Below are 13,087 nucleotides of genomic sequence, written 5' to 3'. Positions count from 1 at the left end.
TCCATTTAATTCTCCACTGTATTGATAGCTTGAAGTAAGAAAGATTTGTAAGCAATGTGTCAAGTAAAAATGAAATCTCCGAGCAAGAGGAGCTTTATTTGGCAAACTGTCACGCGTTGCTGTTATCTGTCTTCTCTTTTCACTTCTGTGTCTTCTTTGTGTTCCCATGTGTTCCTCTGCGATACGTCCTTGTTGGAAACGAGTGCTAGTGAGGAGGGGGAGAAACTAGCAGATAAAAGAACACACCCAATTTAAAAATGGCTCATAAAATCATCTGTGTCTTCAGCTGTAAACGTACACAAGACTACATTTGTCAGGCTGAAGTAAATCAGTACTAAAACATAAACATAAATTGTCATTAAAAAATGTGATGTCTCATATCAATAACATATTCCCCAATGTTAGGGGAATGTGGAATACCAGAGATAATGATACCTATAATAATAAACCTCAACCCTGCAGTGATATTTAAGGCTCCGCTTGGAGTTTTCCTGAAAACAAATTCTATTTACATTCACAGTCTCTAATCATTAACACTGTTGGTTGCATTTCTTTCCTTATAAAATATTTGCCATGCTGATTTATTAAATGGAAACCCCATGTCAATGTTCCTCTTCCCTCCTTTTGAAGGTGCAGTTCTACCGTACATTTAGAATATTGTGAAACTGCGATGTGTATGCCTTCAGCTTGTGTGTTTACATGGTATAATTTTTAACACAAAAAAATATGCATATAACACTGCCTCTATCATCAAAACATTGCTATTCGCCGATGAAGTCCAACAGAAATCACAATTAGTCATACTTTTTGCACTCATACATAATGTCAAAGGAATTTTCCAAATGATATCCTCATAGTTTTTTAATGAAAATTCGTTTTTGCGAGTGAATATTGCAGTCTCTGAGGGGGCTCATTCCGTCTGTTTGACAGTGGAGTGCGCTAGCTTTAGCAGGGGCATGGAGAGAAGATGTAAGCAAACTTTTAAAACTAAAGGCAAAGCCATTGGAAGAAGTATCTTTCGTTAGCATTGATAGTAAGGACCATATCAACATTTAAACTGAAAAAAACATTTAGGGTTAGTCCTTTAACACTTTTAACAAGCTGCACCTGACCTGCTAATTAGCTATCCAACACAGTGACATTAGCATTGAACGTTCCTCCGGTCAGTGTCAGCAATAATTTTCTTTTGTATTTGAGATAAGACTTATAGCCACCATCAGGAGGAATTATGTTGTGCTTTAAAGTCTGTGACTCTAACTGTATGTCTCAAGCTGCTTGGTTGCTTTTAGTCAGCACGACCATAAGCTTATGATTAAAGGCAACTTCACTGCTGTAGGCATATACAGTAGGCTACAGTTACAAACAAAGACATTTTAGAGGCTGTATGAAAACAAGTCATCAATCTCCGTATTGAAAAGCTCATGGCATGCTGACTGGTTAATGCAAATATATTTGTCAAACGGATGAACCCATCAAGAGGTATCATGTCATTATTTTTCCCTTTTGGATACGGATGTGTTTTATAAAGGTAGGTACCGGATTGACAGAGAAGAAATATACACTGTAGCAAGAAAATAATATACAGTTTATTTCAGTTGGACTTTAACCTTATGGATACAGACTGACTGGAAAATGACATGTTCAGTACCAAACAGAGGAATAAATAGCTCAGCAAGTTGTTAGCCCTCCACTGACATGTCGTATACTGTGTTATTTGACTTTTCTTGCACAGCACAACCCCAAGTAATGTTTGGCTTGGTGCAGTTCACAGAGAAAAATAGATAACACATTAAATGTCCTTTTACTAATCTTGTCAATGCGATAGTGGCTCCAGGACACAGGCAGCATCAGTCTATTGTGCACCAAGGCTTGTACCATTCATTGCTCCACAATGCCTGGCATTGTGCATCATTCAGCTTTGTTGCTGAGAAAATCATCCCGGCTAGTGGCAACAATGGCGATACACACGGCTGATCTGATTGCAGTGCGGGAGCGCTCGCTTTCCTCTGTAATGCTGGAAAACAGATCATGTAGCTGGAGCTCTTATCTTGGAGATGGATGCTGACAGCCAACACAGGCCACGCTCGCTTCCTCCTGTTTATTTTTTCCCCCTCCTAGCTCTTAATTTTTTATTTCGTCTTTTGCACCTCTCTCTCATTGCTGTAGTTTCTTTCAACTGCATCTTATGGTCTTTAGGCTCATAGCTCCCTTTTCTTATCCATTAATCCTGTGAATTATTTTTATTTATTCCCCTCTTTTCCTCTCTTTCTTCCCTCTTCCTTGCCTACTTCCAATTTTTTCCATTGTGTAACTTCTCCCCCCCCCCCCCCCCGCCTATTGCCCTCCCTCCCTTTTCTGACCTTTCATCCTAATTTAATGCCTTTTTCTCTTTCAACACTCTTATCACCTCTTCCTAACACTTCCATCCACACCCCACTTCCACACATTTCTTGTTTTATCAGGCTCTTCATCGCCGGCTCAGGCCAGATTTAAGAGCCACATGTAGCCCCATCGCCTGATCTTGAGAAGATAGCTGATCCCAACGATGCTATTTTAAGCCTGTCATGCATACACTCCATCCTCTTCCCTTCCACAGCGAGCTGGCAGCCACATGCATTCTTCTCTCACACAGACTTTCTCTTCCTGATTGTGACTTTGAAATCAGTATAATAATCAACTGTATTGTCAGGGGACGAGCCAGACAGAAATAGCAGATTTCTCCATTGCTAAATAGATGATTTAATTGTCCTGAAGTTTTGTCAGAGGACTTGGTGTCAGTAGAATACAAGTTTTTAATGGTAATTGTAGATATTTTTAGCAGTGTCTTTCAGCATCATTAACTATGAAGAAACTCCTCCTCCTGCTCCAGTTCCGTCTCCTATGTCTGATCAGTCTCTTCCAGTCCCAGTGGCCACCGTGAGACTTAAATAGACATTATCTGCATGATCAGTGAAAGTACTTAAAGTGGAACTACTTGCTTTATGAGGATTGGGCATCACAGTTATAAATAATGTTGACCTTCTGGGGCTAAAGTGCAATTCCATTTATGTTAAAAGTCAACATTATCACGCCCTTGTTCTAAAAACTGCAGTAAAAAGTGCTTCCTTTTTTTCTTCTTGATATCTGACATTTTGGAATGCTGTACATTTCTGCAGCATTACAGATTAACAGAAAAATTGGTCCCAAAATAATATGTATTCCTATCCCATATTAAATACGGTGGCTCTTTACCTGATTTAGTTCTCATTGTTTGTTACCAGTTTTTACACTCTCAAACACACCCAAAGTAGCAGTTGGATTGACATCCTTTGGTTGTGTTGATAGGACACATGGGAGCTTTACAGTGTGTGAATATATTGTGTGGATATGAGGGAAGGCTGTTTTGTTTGTGTACAGTTCTCACCTGTCACTTCCAGCCCTGCCTGACTCCCCGGCCCATTAGACAGCTTCCTCTCGTTGCTGCAGATCACACCTGATCCAATCCCTGGCCTGCACAGCTGCCTCTCACTCCCTCGTTAGCCTCTCAGTACATACAGTGGGAAGTTAACTCCTGTTATTTGTGAGGTCGTCCTACTGGCCTTACCACTTTAGCTTTCTGCTTTTCCATCCTTCGGTCTGTAAGCCTGACTGACCTTCGAGCAAAGACACTTAACTTACTGCTTGTGGGTCCAAGTGACAAAAGAAACTCCAGGCTAAATCAATAATACAAATGTAATGTGTATATTGTATTATATGTATCTTTCTTGTTATCAAGGGCCTTCCCACTGTCATTCAATCAGTTGACTAATTGTACATTTTAAGATGACTGGTGATCAAATCAACCATTTCACTTTTCAACAAAATCAAGTGGGTTTTTTGTGTTTAATTGATGAAAGGCCCTTTGTTTTACTCATTCATTCACTTCTCTCTATTAAGTCAACACATACTCTATAGTACAGTATGCAGCTAATTGAGACTTCAGTCATTCGAATAATCACAATTTATCGCATACAATGTGTAGCGTTACATAGTGGGATAGGCAGTATGCCCTGGACCCTACTATTGTCTTTCTATTGTGGTAATTATTTTAGGCATTGCACATTTCACGCTCAGAATTAGAACACTCAAATACAATTGATTGAGATTAAATATAACACTGTGATGAAGTGTAGTACTACACTACTGTACACAGCAAAAGTGATTTTTGATATAACCCACAATTCACATTTACTTCCTTCACCCACAAAGCAAAGAAAATATATAGGCCTGCAGATTGCAAATGTTCTTCATTTACCCCAAATTGGTAATGTCTTGTAATGCAGCATTCAGTTATTAGATTAGGGTCTAATCCACATCATTGCCCGGTGATATTAATATAAACATTTGCCATTTGCCAAACAATATATCGATGCAGTTGCTCTTACCGAGACCTCATTTTGCAACTGGGCTGGGGCTGAGCAGCCATCCACTCATTTGTGAAATATGAATCTCAAATGAATAATCAATATTAAAATGTTACCATCCGTCTTGATAATGTAACGATCAGCACAGCAAAAGATGATGAGAAATGGGAACAAATACAAGTCTTAGGTCGCTGTACAGAATGTCTCGTTTATTGGTTGTCGTCATACATTTTCAAAATGACTATATGCTTTGTATCTAAAGACTCTACAGGGATTTGCACTGTCTCTAAAGACAGATGTAGTAACACCTGGAATACAGAACAACTCTCACCACATATGTTTGGCTATATTGCATATCATTCAATTGCATTTCTGGAGATTAATCTACGTACCATTTCACATCCAAACATTTTGATAGGCAGGTTTTCCTAATTCATTAATCACCCTATTACTATATCATTTTGTAAGGAGTCATGGTGGAAATCACTCTGTTTTTCAGGCGTTTGGTCACACTGCAGTTTAATTTTAATTTGATAGTGTTATACACCTGTGGAGGAACAGCAGACACCATCAACACATTGTGCTTATCTTTTTTTTTTCCTTCTTTTTTTGCAAGTTTTCTTTTTTTCTGTTAAATATCAGTTTTTGACATAATCTTTTTCCACAAGAACAGACTAAGTTAAATCTGTTATATGTTTTGTATACCAACATGCACACAATGTATCTGAACCATTTTTTCTTTTTAGTGCCAGAACAACATACATAAAAACAGACGCCCTTTTGTTTCAAACAGTATGTGCCAAGTCCACCATGGTGGTACCAGAATAGTGTGATTTTCTTGTGGTTCTCAGACTCATCAAAGGCAGGAGAAAAGTAACGGGGCCTGCATTCATGTACATCAGGCTTCACTTGCAAAACATGACTATAACTTGAGGAAAGAAAATCACAGACTGTAGTCGGGCACTCAATGATCAGTTCAGTCCCTCTTCTTTTGCATACATCACATTTGACTTAAAACAAAATTGCAGTCATTCAATATCAATAAGATATACATCATATTTTATATTTTTTTATTTTTAGGCCTACAGAACTAAACATCATTGCATGTGCTCTGAAGATGAAAACTTGTCAGCGTTCTCCCTCATGGCAGACACATTATGTGTGGCTGTGTTGTGCATTTAAGGTGATTATTAATATGATTCTCTTTTTTAAATACTTAGTTGTCTGTGTTTTTTTTAAACTGTATACATTGTGCAAAAAACAGCTGTATTCTACTCTAGAAGGCCACCAGGTGTCTTGGTATTCATTTTCACTCAGTCTGTTCAACAGTTTTCCTAATCACTTCTTGAGACAAATCTGTTTTTTTAAATGCTCTCAGATAGATTTCCGTGACTGATCGACCTTCTTGTTGAATCATCTCAAAGTAAACAAACCCAACACATTTTCAAAATGGCAGGCAGAGGCAAGCAAACACAATCCCTAATATCCCTTTGCTTTAGCTGGGCTGCATATGAACAGCACAAGAGTAACCACTGCAGAGGTCGACAAATAACTTTACAAAAATATGCAAAAAGATATCGAACAAATCTCTCTCAACTTTCCACTTTAAACAATAACCATTTTTATGTGACTTGTAACCATAATCCTCATAGTTTGTAACAGGTAAGTAGGGACCTACTGTGCCATAGTTTTAAAAACAATAATGTGTGATAAAGTTATAATTTCCCTCTTGGGTCAGACCAGGAAAACTAACAGGGTAAAAATACTAGATTTATATATACAATATAGTGCAGTCAGACTTGTAATGTATTTACGTCAGCTTATGAGATTTAAATTGTAATGTGACTGTGATGTTAAAGTTTTGATTCTCAGCTTTAACTTGTAAGATATCTTGGGAAATAAGTAGAAGTGGCCCCGAAATGAAGTTGTCTGATTCAATATTTGGTTTGCAAATCATTTCCAGACTACTCTTCCCATTCTGCCAGGCTATACTGCTGCTGTCTTCACTGCTTTGTGGTTTTAGATGCTTGTCGCCTTCAGTCTGGTCTTCAGTAGTAAAGCACATTATCAGTTGGACTGAAGTCAACTGACTAACTTGGTCTGAAATGTTTGGCAATAAAAAGTATTTTTTTGCCCTGTCTATGTGTGAATAGTTATTGTCCTGCTGCCTTTTGTTCAATGATTGGAAGGTAAAAAGACTGTGAATCTGATAATTCTCCCCCAATGTGGATGTTAACACCCTCAAACACTGTAAGAAGCTGGGAGTAAGCAATTTCATCTCTTAGTTCTTTCATTTTAGATCCAATCTCCAGAGTACAGAGTCAAAACAAAAAGCACATTATTGTTTTAACACTCTCTATCTGCACTGCACTGCACGGTAACAAACTCTGCAGGGTTGCAAAGGGAAAGTTTGCACCTTTTTAGATTTAGAAGAAACTAATCTTTTTAGCCTTTTGTTGCTGTTTTATTAAGGCCTGAACATAACTCTTGAGATGTATTGATTGCAATTCAGCATCGCTGAAATGTCTTAGTCACCAGTGACTGCCTCTGTGGCGCTGTCAGACAAATGTGCTGACAGGCAGTTTATGACACTCGGAAAGCATTTGTTATAGTGGTAAATATATAATATGTTATAGGTGTGTATTATATTTCCCCCTTGTCCCTGATGGCCCAACACTCTCAATGATAAAACAAGAATGGCTGTATTATATTAGCGTGAGTCTACTGCATCACTAAAAACAACGTAGCAGCCACATCTCATGGATTTGCATGTTATATACAGAATATAATACATTTGTCTAGTTAGGTATGATTTATGGTGTTTATTTACATATAATGTGTTTGGCTCAACATATTTTAACTTCAGCTCAAAAGATAAATGACTTTAAAATGAAAATGTAATATCTCAGCAATGTAGAAAAATAAGTCATATTCATTGTTTTGACATGAGGAAAAGGGTTGGTTGGTATCTAGCACCTATTGCAACCATGTTATTGTATACCAGTCTAAACCACAGAAGATATATGGGTACCACTGAATATATAATAAGTAGTTGTTTTATTCCCCGTGAATCACTCAAATATATTTAATGGGCAACATAATGGCATTTGCGTGAGTGCCGTGTTGGCGGGACGTTGCGGGGTTCGCTGCTCCGCCCTTTGAGGCTCGAGGAGTGGACAGTGTGAGCTGGATTACTGGTGTTGTTTCCTGGTTGCTGCGTGGGGTCTGCGAGACACCGCAGAACTCACAGTTCGACACACTGAATGGAGATCCACGGAGCCGCGGCTGAGAAAAGGCAAGGCTGAGTGTGTGTGAGTGTGTGTGTGTGTGTGTGTGTGTGTGTGTGTGTGTGTGTGTGTGTGTGTGTGTGTGTGTGTGTGTGTGTGTGTGTGCGTGCGTGCGTGCGTGTGAAGAGCTCCACGGATTGGTCCATTTGCACCTGGGTATGGTCACGTCACCGTCATACTCAGAAAAAGCTACATAACACACAAGGGGACGGGAAAATCATGACATGGGACCTTTAACATATATGGTTTTTTAAATAATGTGATCTTTGAATGAGTTTGAACTATGCATATTGTACTCTTTTGTGCATGTGCTTTAAATTCAGCTGTATACCTTGTGCTGTGTAAAAGCTATGATTGTTTATAAAGCCCATTTTTGTGCACCTTCATAAGCTGCAATAGCAACAACTCATAGAAGCTTTGATCGAGATCATCTGTGAAAATGCTTTTTCCCTGTTGCCTCTTTTTTATTTTCCTTCTGGAAAGGAGGTCATTCTGCACTTGAATGTATGTAAGTCAATTTATCAATATGTATAACTTCCTGGTTCCAACTATATCTTCCATCAAAAGTGTTTATTATATTACACTATTCATAAATACCAAGATTTTACCTGAAGCTGCGATTAACCAACTTGTTTCTTAAACAGTTCAGCAATCATATCAACCATTTCCTCTCACTGAAAATAAATCTGATCAAAGGTGTATCATAATTTGGACATAATTAGGGTTTCCTTTAATTTAACTTTGGACAACATGCTCTATCACTGAATCGTGTATTTGTTCCCTGCTGTTGAACAATCCACTGTACAATATGCTGAATCTTATTTAAATGTCATCCTAAAACAGAGAATGTGATGTCAAAAACGTGTTTAATTAACAGTAAACTAATCTGACAATATTCATGGGATTTTTCATCCTGAAAAGTTTGCCATCTTAACCAGCGACGTGCAGTCAGGGGAGGCAGGGGAGGCAGAGCCTCACCTGTCATACTCCAATGTAACGGGAAAACAACTAAAGAAAATCTAAATAGTAATAATAAAATGTCTCCACTGATCTGTGTTGTAAATGTGATTTATGTATGATTCCAATCGCTTTTTATAACTTTTACAAAAAAGTAATAGAGATTGTTGTCCAGAAGGATAGCATGGACTTCATCTTCAAGTCAAGGTAAGACCCAATTGTAATGAAAATGGGATCTTACTAAGAAAGAACAATCCAATATTTAGATTTTGGGTTTTTTGAACGGTCTGTTTAAAATGAATCGAAGCATCAGACTAAAAAAGCTTTTGAAAATAACCGAATATTTCGATTAAGGTCAAAATATAATATTTTTAAATCTGACTCTGAAAGAGTCAGTGCCTCACCAGCCATGAACCTCACCGCACGTCACTGATCTTAACTCTTAAAATAAATGTGTTACATTTAAAACATAATTAAATGTCTGTGTGCTTTTGCCATTTGACGTTTTTAACTAATTTAATTTGACAGGCTAAAATCATTTTAAAATCATAAGGTCATTAACATGCGGTATAGTTTCAAAAGAGCCTTCAATGAATAATACTGAGCAAATTAAATATATATTTTTAATTGTACTATTTTTAAATAGTTATCTGCTATTTTTGTTCATGTTACCACATTATAACACATCACACAGACCCTGAGACAGGAGGACATAAATGCATACATAAATTAAGGCTAATTTTCACTAAAAACATGACCAGTTTGTCTTTGTTTGTTACCAAGAGGCTAAATCAATAACTGTAAATAAGATCTATCAGCTCTAACCCTACCATAAAATCAAAACCTATCGATCGCTGTGTCGACACTCAGTCGAGCCTTTGTCGTTTCAAGGATATTGACAAAGATTAATCGCTTTCTATGTGGGAATTAAGTGAGTGTCATTACGGTGAAGAAATTAGCCAAAATCCCTATGCTATAAATGTAAAAGTGTCTATGTATAGGTGTGTTAAATCAGGGATTTTCTTATTGGATCTGCATTTCTCCAAGGTTTGACCATTACATTAAATGATTCAGTCTTTCACTATATCCTTCACTCATTAATCTGGTAATTGCTCCCCATCTAACCAACACGCCAACATAATCAATGCAATAAAGGGTAGTGCATTTCACTGGGGGTGCATTTGCAATATAACTGATATTAGAAGTGGAAATGAATTGGGCTGCTGATGAAGTTGTACCTCCTCCTGCCTCAGAAGTCATCAAATGCTATACCTTAAAACTAAGTAATTGACCTAACTGTGTACGCCACCATAGCAGCAGAGAGCTCTGGGTGTATTTATAGTGAGAGCACTGTCGGGACAGCATGAATTATTAATGGCTCCTGATGTAGATTTATCTGTGACCTCTAGGCCACCTGGGTGCGAACAGACACATATTAACACACACATTCACATACTTAATCAAGTGTCTTTGTGGACTAAAATTGTGGCTCTTGTTATGATTTTCCATGCAAATTATGACAGATGACAGTTGTGCAGTCCAGTGACCCTCAGTAACCCCTATTGTAGCCATTAGTGAGCATTCGGGTCGTTAATCGGTTCATAGAAGATGTCTTTCACCCACTTGGCTTGGTACATAGAGATACATTATTCAAAGCTCTGAAGCATTCAGCAAGGTACAGCACATACTTACAGTAGGCTACATACAGTAGACCTAAACTACACACACACACACACACACACACACACACACACACACACACACACACACACACACACACACACACACACACACACACACACACACACACACACACACACACACACACACACACACACACACTACATGTCAATAAGAGAACTGTCTAGTTTTGATGCTTCTTGCTAGCTTTTGTGTAGACTTTCAACCCACTGGCATAAAGGTCAAGTTCCCCCCAGAAACTGGATTCAAATGAGTTTAGTGTTATCTCCCTATTGTTGCAAAGGTCATGATCAAAAAACATGTAAACTGATCCTTGGCCTTGTGTGTCTGCTCCCTCTATCCTGGCTCAAACGCGGTACTTTCTCAGCAGGTCTGCTTGCCAATTGTACTTCCTCTCGGGGAACCGCTCCGGGATCTTGATCTTGCGGAAGTCTTGAATGCACTTATCCAGCTCCTCCTCGGTCGTCAGCTTTTCTTTCGCCGGCCTTTTCTTGCTGGTGCTGGTGTCCCGGGAACTCGCCGTAAGCGTGCGCAGCAAGTCACTCTTTCGCCGCTGCTCGGACTGCTGAACCATGCCGATGGGGCCCTTTTTTGGTGGCCTGTCCAGGGTTTGGACGGTGGTGCGGGGGTGTGACTGGCGGCTGACTGGCCCGCAGATGACCGTTCCCTGGGGAGAGCTTGCCTCTGACTGGCTCTCGGAGCTGGAGGTGGAGAGCTCGTTGAAGGAGGTGCCGCTCTCGCCCTCGCCGTCGCCCTTGTGGTTCTTGCAGCAACAGTCGCAGGGAGGGGAGGACCAGCGAGATTGACCACCTGGAGAGACATAGAACCAGAGAGGAAGCTCAAATTAGAATTCAAGCAGAGCAATTGTTTCCACCTTTTCTTCTTTCCTGCGTCGATCATCGTGAACAGAAAAACGAGACATCGACACACTGAGAGCCACAATTTAGTTAGACAGGAGAAGAAAGGCAGGAAAGAACCCCGAAGACAGACAGAAATAACAGACAGCTAACGCCGAATGCCTATCACCGAGAACAAAGGGACGTGATATCAGAGACACCTGGCTTGCTTTCAATCTAATCTTGGAAGTGAGCCACCTATATATCCATGCTGTCAAATGAAACAAGTGGAAGAATTTATACTATTGAAAACACACAACAAAGGTCCAGATTAAAATGCTATGAATTTACCGACAGCAAAACACTGAATGCAATGGTACTTGCTTTAATTAAGGAGACCCAGCAATACAAATTGAATACATATTTTTAAAGTATTTGAACTGCACAAAGAGATATTGTAATCTTGAGTCCGTCGATTTAATGAACAAATACAGATTCAAATCTAAATGACGTATGTGCAGTGTCAGTTCTCCAAAGCATGTCTTCCCAGCAAACCTATTCATTCAAATTCATGGTTAGATCAAGACTAAAAAACACATGATCAAAGGGTTGTGTTATATAATTATATATATATATATATATATATATATATATATATAGATGTTGAACTACCCAGTATGCATTGATGTTGCGATTTGCAGGAAAGAAATGTCAAGATCAAATATTGTTTCAGCAGCATTCAAATGAAAAAGATTTTCCAAGTAATAGAGGTCCTAATTATCATTTAAATACCATTGAAACGTTTGACCTTTAGATGGCTTAGGTTTGCAGTATTTAAAATAAACCTTTTCTGTCTTTGTACGTTCTTGAGAATTTTCCATCCCTTTGCAAAGTGTTTTGATATTTTGATTTTTGATTAAAAGGGGCAAAGGTCAGAAGATGGTTACTATGGAACTGCTTTTCTCTCAAACATTTGATAATCAGATCTGCTTTCACCTGACCTAGAGGTTAGTGAGAATTATAGAAAGCTCTCAGTGTCGACGAGGCTGAGGCGGCTGCCAAAAACTTTAGTGTGGTCCAATACCGAGAGAGATGCAGTGATCCGTGAACATAGGTGAAAGGAATCAATTGCCCACCCTAACCTATATGTGATTAGTGAAAGGATGAAAGACACACAGGAACCAGAGCAGTGCCACACCTCTCACTGCAGGAAGAAGCCATTTATTTTTCATGCTAACCTGCTGAATAATTGAAGAGATATCTGTTGCTGATGGACTCCACATACATTACGTGCCAGCTTCCGCTATTTGATGCATCCTCTGCCCCATCAAATTCAATAGTACCATTGTTTCTTTTCATGTGCTACTGAGTGTTCCACTTCAAACGAGATAGTACAGAACTATAAATAATGCTGCTTAAAAATAAATGCCCCCCCCCCCCCGCTTTTACTTCTGTCCTCAGCACCGTATTTGGATGGTTTATAGAGAGGCAGCCAAACAAAAATCAATCCATCTAACCAATGCTTGTACCTCAGAGCACCACTCATAAACCTGCTGCTACGTATCGTTATTATTTTTATGTGAAATATTTCTTGGACAGCTCCGACACTTAGACACTTAAAATATCTGTTCTTCAAAATCTCAGGAAGACAACCATTGAGTACAGCGCTAAATAGCACGCACACACACACACACACACACACACACACACACACACACACACACACACACACACACACACACACACACACGCACTGCCTTCCTGCTGTGTATGTAAAATAAACATCACCCTATTAAAGGCGGTGATAGAAATAGGACGTGACACCGTTTGTCACCCATCATCGCTCTTAATCTCTTTAATTGACAATGGCATTTACAGCTTTCGCATGCACAAAGACAGAGAATAATAACCCACCGTGGTCTAA

At 39.0% G+C, this 13,087-nt stretch overlaps 1 protein-coding gene across 1 annotated transcript in view; it reads right to left on the bottom strand.

Annotated features, from left to right (window-relative positions):
• Positions 1-8,887: 8,887 nt before the first annotated feature.
• kctd16b (potassium channel tetramerization domain containing 16b) overlaps positions 8,888-13,087 on the bottom strand; it is an 80,949-nt gene continuing 76,749 nt past the window's right edge. The window contains exon 2 of the mRNA XM_034206453.1: positions 8,888-11,137. Within this exon, the coding sequence (XP_034062344.1) occupies positions 10,674-11,137 (464 nt within the window). The 3' untranslated portion in view covers positions 8,888-10,673. The remainder of the gene's footprint in view (positions 11,138-13,087) is intronic.

Source organism: Gymnodraco acuticeps, unplaced genomic scaffold, assembly GCF_902827175.1.
Source record: "Gymnodraco acuticeps unplaced genomic scaffold, fGymAcu1.1, whole genome shotgun sequence".
NCBI lineage: Eukaryota > Metazoa > Chordata > Actinopteri > Perciformes > Bathydraconidae > Gymnodraco > Gymnodraco acuticeps.
Note: the sequence above shows the minus strand (reverse complement) of the source record. Positions and strands in the feature narration are given on the sequence as shown.